The 12,414-nt window shown below is 49.1% G+C and overlaps 1 protein-coding gene across 1 annotated transcript in view; it reads left to right on the plus strand.

The window, feature by feature from the left end:
* The window catches only part of CFAP77 (cilia and flagella associated protein 77), a 97,705-nt gene that overhangs the window by 53,499 nt on the left and 31,792 nt on the right, over positions 1–12,414 (plus strand). Inside the window, exon 3 of the mRNA XM_040442799.1 lies at positions 99–321. Within this exon, the coding sequence (XP_040298733.1) occupies positions 99–321 (223 nt within the window). The remainder of the gene's footprint in view (positions 1–98; positions 322–12,414) is intronic.

The following is a 12,414-nucleotide window of genomic DNA, read 5'->3' on the forward strand; positions in this document are numbered from 1 at the left end:
TACTGGAGCATTACTTCTGCCCGAGCACAGTAATGGACCCCTGTGGGTGCTGATCAGTTATCAGGAAGCCACCTCTAATTCTGCTCCTCCACGAACAGCACTCGGTCACTGGCAGACGGTCGCGGCGAGGGCTCATCAGAGGAAACTGGAGAGTGACTTTGTCGCCCTGAACCGGGAAGCGGTGAAATCCGGGCTGGTCACAGCACCTGAACATCAAGCCTTCCGCAGCACCCACCAGATCTGGCGCCCCGTCAATGAAGGACGACTGAAACCGCGCGGTCAGCGCCTGCCGCAGAACATGACCTATGGCATCTGCACCAGGTGAGACCACGTAACAGCAGTGATGTCACCCGCCGCCATATTGTGAGACATCGCATCACTGTGTGTTTATAATATATGTAATTGCCCCCAGTTCCTCCCCGACTGCTCCTTTTTCATGGCTGGGGGGCTGATGGGGCCAGAAATTCACTCTTCACTGTGTCCCCCTCCCCCCCCACAATTTTTATAGCTTATAGCTTTGTTCATCCTGATCTTCTTGGTTCAGCCTTTGCATACTCCTATATGACCGTAGGAGAGATGGTGCGGAGGGAATCTCGCTCTTACCGAACCGCACTCGGCTGACAACTCCCGGTAATGGCTGCCATTACAGGTTGTCACAGAATATCTGTTACCTGTAGACTGGGCAAAATAACTCAGAAACAAGCGAAAAGACGCCACCGGCAAAACAAATCCCAGACGTAGAAGTTTATTTGCGTATTTTTTTTTATATTTTATTTATTTAAAGGGCAAGCGCTCTTTAATTGATAGCACGGACTGTCCAAGGAGATCATGTTTCTTTAAATGAAAGTTTCTTAAGTTAAACTTTTTTCTCCGATAAGACTTTGGCCTTCGCGTCATCCTGATAGATACTGTGCGCCTTTTATCTCCCGCCGGTCCTATTACGTCTCATGGGTATGTGGCCTCTTAAAAGCTTCAGAGTAAAGACCACGACCGTAAGGAACCGATCCAGCAAAGTGCCGCCCTCCTGCGGACCCCTCGGTACAGCCGTATGATCTGTGGGGTCACAGCCCCTCCGAGCACTTCGCATTAAGACCACTTTAGCTCTCGCTCAGCACTTTAGATAAGAGCCCATGAAGGTGGCCTGTAATTCCCATGGAGGGGGGGAAGCTTAAGGCGACGCTTAGAACCGTAAATTGGCCGCGCCGACCAGTTACCGGAGTTGGAACAACATTGTGGCCAGGGGCGAGCGGTCAGGGCCGAGCGTCTGCGGAGAAGACTTCGGCAGTGGTCCCAGTATAGACATGCCATACTGCGCCAAACTGAGCTGGTAATCGGCGAAAATAATCGTGGCTTTTATAGTGACACGGGGGAGGGGGAGGACATAGCTCGTAGAGGCGAGGGATATCCGAAGGCAATGGCAGCCAGTCTTTCCTCCAAGCCTCTGTGGCTGCGGGGCAGTTAGGTAAGTAGGCAATACAGAACCGCAGCACATAGCATCCAGGCCCGGCACATCTGGTGGTCTAGGGCAGTGAAGGGGTTAATATATATATTTCCCTCTGGCATTGAAATAGTTACTTCAGTGGATCTAGGACAGTGAAAGGGTTAATGTCCGTATTCCCTGTGATCTAGGGTAGTGACCGTGTCCCCAAGACATAAACCTATCCCTTATCCCCAGGGTACGGGGTTGAGTATCTCATCGGTGGGGGTCCAATCTGATGTCGAGATCCGGGTCCCGAGTTCTGGGAAAGGGGTTTTCTGGGAGTTAAATAATGACGGCCCGTCAATATGTGATCGACTGCCGGGACCCCCGCCGATCAGCCGCATGAGGAGGACAGCATGCCGTCTAGTGGCTGTGCTTAGTATTGCAGCTCGAGCCTCATTCACTTGAAGGGCGCTGAGCTGCGCCTAAGCCACGTGACTGATGAATGTGACGTCATTGGCCAAGGATGAGGCCGCGGGGGTCCGGGGCTCATCAAACAGCTGATCAGTGGGGGGGGGCCAGGAGTCGGATCCCCACCGTTCTGATATTGATCCCCTCTGATGAGGTTAGGTCAGTATTTTCCTCCCATCGAGCCACCATAATTCATCCTTAAGTTTCCTTATGCTTGGTGTCTCGAAGTTGTTTGGATCCGTCACTCTGGGACGAGGTCTCCTCGGAAATCCTACATCCGCCGACACCCCGTCCATCAGTCTGTCTGCTACGTGGCCGGTCTGATCTGTGGTCATAATTCATAAATGTTAAGGTGGGTTCATGGGTCTCAGAAAACCCCTTTAAGGCTGCACCGTGATGAAATGGACCTTGATTACATACAACCCAATGATGAACTGTGTCGGGTCAGCAGGGGGCGCCGCCACCACCAGGGTACAGACATGAGGACAGGCTTTAGCCTTATCCAGGGACCAGCGGACCATCCAAGAAGGACGGTCCTGATTTAAAGGGGTTGCCTGACACCTTCTTAAGGGTTCCTCCAGTCCAGCACTGTTGTTTGGCCCCCCCATTGGGCCGGAAGTGACTGTTCATGTGACCGCTCAGCCCGTCGCTGGATTAGAAAAACATGGCTGCTTCCTTTCAAAAAACCGCGCCACACCTGTCCACCTGTCGTCTGTGGTTTTGCAGTTCAGTCACTAGGGCATATACTGCATAGAGCTGCAATACCTGACACAACCTGTGCACAGATGTGGCGCTGCTTCTGAAAAGAGCAAAGCGGCCATGTTTTTCGGATCCCTGTGGCTCCTCTTGTTATTCGAGGGTTAATAGGCAGGGTTGGGAGGGGTAGTCCTGACAAGGCCAGGGGAGATGAGAAGTTAAGGCGCGGCGTTGTGTGTAGTAAATGGGGCTCCTCGGATGCAAATTGAATGGATTTTAAAATGGTATTTAATGACGATTTTCATAGCCGACATTAACATTAATTGCAGCCAAATGAATCTGTTCCATTACTCCGCGGTTAGATGCAAACGGCGCGACCATAAAGCTTCATCATGATCAGCCCGCAGCCGCTGCCGTGTGACAGCCGCGCGCCGCAAAGTGCCGCCAAAGAGGCCTTTTATGGATCAAAGTATCCCCTGAGCCGACCCGAATCAGCATCAATTCTGCTTTATTTCTCCGTAAATGGAGGTTAAATCGCTGAAGGAGATGGCGGCACAGGACAGGATGAAACGCGCCAAACACCGACGGTCATTCCGTCCCCCAGAATACTGCCCGTGTCAATGGATTGTGGACACGAAAATAATGGGGAAGGGGAAACGGCAGGAAGAAAACCTGTAGAAAGCAAGGAAATTGTGGCCTCACCATAGATTGGCCCCGTTAATGGCTGAACAGAGGGGGCTCCATAACAAGGATCGGCCTAGGCGCACACATTATGGAGCTGCCGTTATCACCCCAGACAGCAGAGCCTGGTGTTTTTTTCCAGCTCTACCCCTTTTTTTATTACCCTTGGGGCGGTTTCCACACTTGCAGTTCCTCTGGGGAGGGGCATCCTGCAGTGCTCACCACCCAATAGAAATAGGACAAACCGGGGCCCGGCCCCTGCTCTGTAAGGAGCCACAGGGTATGCACGCCCTTGAGCGCTCTACGGTAAATAGGCTCAGGTCCCTCCTGGGTGTTTTGATATTTACCAGTAAGGGAGCTACATTGTACATTTCTGCTATAGAAGCCCCGCCCATGAGGTTCAGAATCTGCTCTCGTTTATCCAGACTCATTTTTTTGCTTCCAAATGGATTTGCAGAAGGTTCCTCAGGAAGCGGCCACATTTTTAAGACGCAGGGTCCTGAAAACCAAATTATGGGGGCTCCTCGGTACTGACATGTTTAACCCTTCATGAGCATCTGAGAGAGAAAACATCATCCCTCCAGGGCAGAGATCAGCAACATTCAGCACTCCAGCGGCTGTGAAACTACATCTCCTGACATGCGCCTGTACTTGGCTGTTCTTGTAACTGTAGGATTCTGGGAGCTGTAGTACTGTACTATTAGGACGGCTGGAGTGTTGGAGACTGATGATCTCTGCTGTAGGGTTTTGATTTCATCACCCAATAGTTTAACCCTTCATCTGTTGACTAAAAAATATCTGTATGAGCAGCAAAATTCTGTCTGCTGCGGCCACCACTAGGGGGAGCTTACTGTATGCAGACATGGGTGAGGGCTGTGCAATCAGTCTTCAGTGAGCTCCCCCTAGTGGTGGGAGACTGGTGCTGCTCCTGGAGGAATGCTTGAACTGATACACTGTAACGATCCGTCTAGCTGGTGAGGCAACCAGTAACACTCCACCTGTCCGGCTGATACTACAGTCAGCAATCCTGTGATATTCGTTTTCCAAGGTGAGAATCTGCTGGGATCTGTAGTTCTTAAGATGGTGGAGACCCCTGTGCTGTCTGTAGGGAGGCTCGTTAATCTGTTGTCAGCGCGGCTGGAAGCGTTAACGATCTCACAGAAATGCGCGGCTGTCAGTCATCCCCCCCCGCGTCCTGACATGTCAGACGTATCTGAAGCCGTCAGTCTGCCTGTGAATAAAACCGCGAGACGCAGAATCCTGACTGACAGACGTCTCCACAGCGGGATCCTCCGCTCCTTCCCTGACCGTGACCAGGAATACACTGGGATACAGCAGGCAGTATCACACAGGATAGGATTAGATACACAGCTCAGCAGGCAGTATCACACAGGATAGGATTAGATACACAGCTCAGCAGGCAGTATCACACAGGATAGGATTAGATACACAGCTCAGCAGGCAGTATCACACAGGATAGGATTAGATACACAGCTCAGCAGACAGTATCACACAGGATAGGATTAGATACACAGCTCAGCAGACAGTATCACACAGGATAGGATTAGATACACAGCTCAGCAGGCAGTATCACACAGGATAGGATTAGATACACAGCTCAGCAGACAGTATCACACAGGATAGGATTAGATACACAGCTCAGCAGACTGTATCACACAGGATAGGATTAGATACACAGCTCAGCAGACAGTATCACACAGGATAGGATTAGATACACAGCTCAGCAGACAGTATCACACAGGATAGGATTAGATACACAGCTCAGCAGACAGTATCACACAGGATAGGATTAGATACACAGCTCAGCAGGCAGTATCACACAGGATAGGATTAGATACACAGCTCAGCAGGCAGTATCACACAGGATAGGATTAGATACAGCAGACAGTATCACACAGGATAGGATTAGATACAGCAGACAGTATCACACAGGATAGGATTAGATACACAGCTCAGCAGGCAGTATCACACATGATAGGATTAGATACACAGCTCAGCAGACAGTATCACACAGGATAGGATTAGATACACAGCTCAGCAGACGGTATCACACAGTATAGGATTAGATACACAGCTCAGCAGACAGTATCACACAGGATAGGATTAGATACACAGCTCAGCAGACAGTATCACACAGGATAGGATTAGATACACAGCTCAGCAGACAGTATCACACAGTATAGGATTAGATACACAGCTCAGCAGACAGTATCACACAGGATAGGATTAGATACAGCAGGCAGTATCACACAGGATAGGATTAGATACAGCAGACAGTATCACACAGGATAGGATTAGATACAGCAGACAGTATCACACAGGATAGGATTAGATACACAGCTCAGCAGACAGTATCACACAGGATAGGATTAGATACAGCAGACAGTATCACACAGGATAGGATTAGATACACAGCTCAGCAGACAGTATCACACAGGATAGGATTAGATACACAGCTCAGCAGACAGTATCACACAGGATAGGATTAGATACACAGCTCAGCAGACAGTATCACACAGGATAGGATTAGATACACAGCTCAGCAGACAGTATCACACAGGATGGGATTAGATACACAGCTCAGCAGACAGTATCACACAGGACAGGATTAGATACACAGCTCAGCAGGCAGTATCACACCTGACAGGATTAGATACACAGCTCAGCAGACAGTATCACACAGGACAGGATTAGATACAGCAGACAGTATCACACAGGATAGGATTAGATACACAGCTCAGCAGACAGTATCACACATGATGGGATTAGATACACGGCTCAGCAGACAGTATCACACAGGATAGGATTAGATACACAGCTCAGCAGGCAGTATCACACAGGATAGGATTAGATACACAGCTCAGCAGACAGTATCACACAGGATAGGATTAGATACACAGCTCAGCAGACAGTATCACACAGGATAGGATTAGATACACAGCTCAGCAGACAGTATCACACAGGATAGGATTAGATACACAGCTCAGCAGACAGTATCACACAGGATAGGATTAGATACACAGCTCAGCAGACAGTATCACACAGGATAGGATTAGATACACAGCTCAGCAGACAGTATCACACAGGATAGGATTAGATACACAGCTCAGCAGACAGTATCACACAGGATAGGATTAGATACACAGTTCAGCAGACAGTATCACACAGGATAGGATTAGATACATAGCTCAGCAGACAGTATCACACAGGAGAGGATTAGATACACAGCTCAGCAGACTGTATCACACCTGACAGGATTAGATACACAGCTCAGCAGACTGTATCACACCTGACAGGATTAGATACACAGCTCGGCGCAGTATCACACCTGACAGGATTAGATACACGGCTCAGCGCAGTATCGTCGTCGCCCTGTAGATACACAGCTCAGCAGACTGTATCACACAGGATAGGATTAGATACACAGCTCGGCGCAGTATCACACCTGACAGGATTAGATACACGGCTCAGCGCAGTATCGTCGTCGCCCTGTAGATACACAGCTCAGCAGACAGTATCACACAGGATAGGATTAGATACACAGCTCGGCGCAGTATCACACCTGACAGGATTAGATACACAGCTCAGCGCAGTATCGTCGTCGCCCTGTAGATACAGTTGTGCTGATGCTGGAGGCAATTTTGTGGAGTAAAGAATTCCCAATTTATGACACACACGATATTTGAGAACTTCTTGGTTCCTCGCAGATTTCCCTCCGCCATGATGGGGAGGCGCGGGAGCGTCCTCATCTTCCTCACCTGCCGGATTGTCAGACTCTGGATGAAACCATACACCTGCACACGGCTGCTCAGCACACAAGGGGTTAATCCAGCTCCCTCCTCCCTGCGTCTTGCACAAGTCATAAGAAGGACATTTTTCACCTGCCCCCCCCCCCCCATCAGACATAGATTTATACTCTCTCGGATGCTGGTGGCATTCACACCCGGGGAGGGGTCACGGGAGGCGCTGATGGGACAATAATGGATACATGGCGGGGGTCCCCAGGGCTTTGTCCGGCCGGGTACCCTATCCATCAGCCCTCAGAACCTATGCCAAGGTCAGCACTAACGAGCCGGTGCCAGCGTCCCAGAGTCCCCCATGGGGAAAGCTCCAATCAGCAGCCAGGAAATCTCGCTGTAGCGTCTGATTCTTACAAGGTCTGGCGGGTGTAGGGGGATGCGGCAGGTGGAGCGCGCCACGGGAGCAGCCCGCGCCGCGTTCTTGACGTTTTATGAAGCTGAGGTTTATACGCGGCGACTGGCACCGAGGCTCGTCGTGATCCGATCGCAGCAATCGTTACGTCAACGGCCACACACATTAGACTTATTCTGGTGGGGTCCTGACGGCAGATATGGGGGGGGAGGGGAGTAAGAGAAGACATGCATGCTCGGTCTGTGGTCATGGATGTCATACATAGGGGGCGCTAGATGGGCTCCACTTCCCTTACAGGGTCCCACTACTACTGCCCCCGTCAGACTTGGAAAGGAAGCCCTGGTTTACCCCCCCCCCCCCACACTCTTACAGTGAATCGAAATCTGGTGTAGGGGGGGGCTTGGCACAAATAAACCCAAAATCCTATCACAATAGAGTTCAGTTTTTTTTCTGTCACAGAGCTTCTAATCCCCAGCCATAGAGGTAAACAATGCAATTCTGCCTGCTGTCACCACTAGGGGGAGCTAGACTAATACATTGTGTTGAACACAAGGAATGCTTTATAATCTGTATGTAGTGAGCTCCCCCTAGTGGTGGCTGTATAATCTGTATGTAGTGAGCTCCCCCTAGTGGTGTCTGTATAATCTGTATGTAGTGAGCTCCCCCTAGTGGTGACTGTATAATCTGTATGTAGTGAGCTCCCTCTAGTGGTGACTGTATAATCTGTATGTAGTGAGCCCCCTCTAGTGGTGACTATAATCTGTATGTAGTGAGATCCCTCTAGTGGTGACTGTATAATCTGTATGTAGTGAGCTCCCTCTAGTGGTGGCTGTATAATCTGTATGTAGTGAGCCCCCTCTAGTGGTGACTATAATCTGTATGTAGTGAGCTCCCCCTAGTGGTGACTGTATGATCTGTATATAGTGAGCTCCCTCTAGTGGTGACTGTATGATCTGTATATAGTGAGCTCCCTCTAGTGGTGGCTGTATTATCTGTATATAGTGAGCTCCCCCTAGTGGTGGCTGTATAATCTGTATGTAGTGAGCTCCCTCTAGTGGTGGCTGTATATATCTATATGTAGTGAGCTCCCTCTAGTGGTGGCTGTATAATCTGTATGCAGTGAGCTCCCTCTAGTGGTGACTGTATAATCTGTATGTAGTGAGCTCCCCCTAGTGGTGGCTGTATAATCTGTATGTAGTGAGCTCCCCCTAGTGGTGACTGTATAATCTGTATGTAGTGAGCTCCCCCTAGTGGTGACTGTATAATCTGTATGTAGTGAGCTCCCCCTAGTGGTGACTGTATAATCTGTATGTAGTGAGCTTCCTCTAGTGGTGGCTGTATAATCTGTATGTAGTGAGCTCCCCCTAGTGGTGGCTGTATAATCTGTATATATTGAGCTCCCTCTAGTGGTGGCTGTATAATCTGTATGTAGTGAGCTCCCTCTAGTGGTGGCTGTATAATCTGTATGTAGTGAGCTCCCTCTAGTGGTGGCTGTATTATCTGTATGTAGTGAGCTCCCTCTAGTGGTGGCTGTATTATCTGTATGTAGTGAGCTCCCTCTAGTGGTGGCTGTATAATCTGTATGTAGTGAGCTCCCTCTAGTGGTGGCTGTATAATCTGTATATATTGAGCTCCCTCTAGTGGTGGCTGTATAATCTGTATGTAGTGAGCTCCCTCTAGTGGTGGCTGTATAATCTGTATGTAGTGAGCTCCCTCTAGTGGTGGCTGTATTATCTGTATGTAGTGAGCTCCCTCTAGTGGTGGCTGTATTATCTGTATGTAGTGAGCTCCCTCTAGTGGTGGCTGTATAATCTGTATGTAGTGAGCTCCCTCTAGTGGTGGCTGTATAATCTGTATATATTGAGCTCCCTCTAGTGGTGGCTGTATAATCTGTATGTAGTGGAGTATAATACAGGATGTAACTCAGGATCAGTACAGGATAAGTAATGTATGTACACAGTGACTGCACCAGCAGAATAGTGAGTGCAGCTCTGGAGTATAATACAGCATGTAACTCAGGATCAGTACAGGATAAGTAATGTATGTACACAGTGACTGCACCAGCAGAATAGTGAGTGCAGCTCTGGAGTATAATACAGGATGTAACTCAGGGTCAGTACAGGATAAGTAATGTATGAACACAGTGACTGCACCAGCAGAATAGTGAGTGCAGCTCTGGAGTATAATACAGGATGTAACTCTGGATCAGTACAGGATAAGTAATGTATGTACACAGTGACTGCACCAGCAGAATAGTGAGTGCAGCTCTGGAGTATAATACAGCATGTAACTCAGGATCAGTACAGGATAAGTAATGTATGTACACAGTGACTGCACCAGCAGAATAGTGAGTGCAGCTCTGGAGTATAATACAGGATGTAACTCAGGATCAGTACAGGATAAGTAATGTATGTACACAGTGACTGCACCAGCAGAATAGTGAGTGCAGCTCTGGAGTATAATACAGGATGTAACTCAGGATCAGTACAGGATAAGTAATGTATGTACACAGTGACTGCACCAGCAGAATAGTGAGTGCAGCTCTGGCGTATAATACATGATGTAACTCAGGATCAGTACAGGATAAGTAATGTATGTACACAGTGACTGCACCAGCAGAATAGTGAGTGCAGCTCTGGAGTACAGGATGTAACTCAGGATGCAATTTCTATACAGTGTGTGTATTATATCAATTCTACATTTATGCTTGTGGTTGTATTACGATTGTGGGCATGTCGGTATATTTGCTATTACCTCTGGATTGACCTGTAGGGGGCACTGTTATTTTTATTCCTGCGCCCTCCATACATTTACTGTGACTATGGATAAGGTCACCATAGATATAACCAGTGATCTGGATCTTTCATCCCCAGTTGTATTGGGGGCAAGGTGTTATCTAGGGAGGACTTGAGTCAGTAACCTCCCCTCCTCCCCCCTCGTCTTGTACTCATTTGGGTAGAACACTAATTGAATGCAGCGCTGGGAAAGTCTCGCTAAATTACCGGTGACCTTTCTCTATAGATTCAGCATCAGAACTAAACTCGTCTCCTCCACCGTCATTAGGCTTCTTTATGCAGGGACAATTAACAAAAAATACCCTCAGAGCGACGCTCAACCCCATGAAGGCCCAGTGGCCCCTTTGCTAATTAGCTGCAGACGCTGCGGTGAATACGGATAAGCGCTCCGCTTTTGTTCCTTGGCTGAGTGTTTGTTGCAGCCGACAGATCCTCCGGCCAAGGGGGAGCAATTATAGGACTGGACGGGGCGGCTTTACAGGTGGTCACGGCCATCTTTACCTGAGCAGTAATAGCCAGGCTGAGGGCCCCTGCTGTGTGACTGGAGCAGGGCGTCAGCTGGACAGTGAGACAGGTGCCTCCATTGTTCCTGGTGAGAGAGGGGAAGTGGTGCCCCCTACAGATCACTCTGCTACCGCCATGTATCCCCCTCCTGCCCCTCCTAGTGTACAAATGACATATTACGTGTTGAGGTCTCTAGTGGTTGGTGGTGGTACTGCATCTATATATTATAGTCCAGGGGGCAGCTGCACAGGGACCCCATTTACTAGGGGCTTTCTAGGGACAGGATCACTATTTAGCGCAGTACGGAAGGAACTGATCTACGGTATTATTGGGCTGTGTGAGGGAGCATTATTTAGGTACTGTGTAAATTTGGGCTGTATATGGCAGCATTCTCTTGGCACTATATGGCAGTATTGTGGGCTGCGAAAAGCGATTAGGCCCTATTCTGCTCAATGCCTGGATCCTACTTTTCTATAAAACCGCTAAATCAGTCCTTGCTTGTTTGCACCCCATTTCTTTGCAAGAACAGGAGGCAGTTTTGGGCCGGCCAGCCTTTGATTGACAAGGAGGTCCAGGATTAGAGAAACATGTCTGCTTCCCTACAAAATCAGCGCCACCCATGGACTGTATCTGGCCCTGCAGCTAGGCCTTATTGAAGTGAATGGGGCTGAGCTGCAATACCACACACGACCTGTGTACAGCTGTGGCGCTGTGTTTGGAAGAACGGTCAAGCAAAACTCCTTGTAAAGGGTTCTTGCAAGATTTCAACGTATTCCTTAACTACAGGTTACAGCAAAGTGACTGACCATTGGGGGGCGGACTGCTGGGACCCCCCCCACAAGCCTCCGCACAGGACGCCATATTTAAATCTATAGTACAAAGAGGTTAAAGGGGTTGTGCTGAGATTTTAACTTACTCCTATACACAGCGTAAGCTGAGCCCCCCACCAATCATAGGAACGGGGCCCTACACTCGAGTGTATGGAGCGGCAGTCAGATGTGCGATGTAGATCCGAGAACAGCGCTCCGGCAGACATGAATGTAGCACGCTCGACCGCCGCTTTATACATGGGGGGGGCCAGCTGTCAGCCCCCCCCCCCCCCATCCACAGTTTAAACCCCTTTAAGTGTCTGCACTACATATTCAGAACGGTGTCCGTCCCCTGCTGCGCGCCCGGCCTTGACCAGATTTGTCACTTAAAGGGTTAATAAAACTTTACTAAAACAATGGGAAATCATTTTAAAAATGTCAAAAAGTTGAATGCGCGGTAAACAGGACGGTGGAGTCCGACCAGAAGGGGGAAACATTGGGAATTTGTTCCGAGGAGTAAAAAAAAAAAAAAAGTTTACAATTCCTTTTAATGATGTCACTATGCCGGGTCTGGCAGCTGACCCCCCCCCCCCCCCCCATATGTCATAATAACACCCCCCCCCCCCCCCCGACCGCATATATAGATATTGTAATGTTATATTAACAGAATGGCTGTCTGCTAAATCAGGGCCGCGCCGCGAGCCGAACTGCGCTGAAAAGGCCTCAGCGCTGTCATTGATTTCCTCGCAAGAAAAAAATTGCCTCCGGCTACTGAACCGAATTAGTAGTCACTGATGACCAATTATTTTTGCCCACCGTGAACGGAGAGGCATACTAAAAATCCGGTTTGTCAGACCCAAGGCTC

The sequence above is a fragment of the Bufo bufo genome, chromosome 8 (assembly GCF_905171765.1).
Source record: "Bufo bufo chromosome 8, aBufBuf1.1, whole genome shotgun sequence".
In the NCBI taxonomy this organism is placed as follows: domain Eukaryota; kingdom Metazoa; phylum Chordata; class Amphibia; order Anura; family Bufonidae; genus Bufo; species Bufo bufo.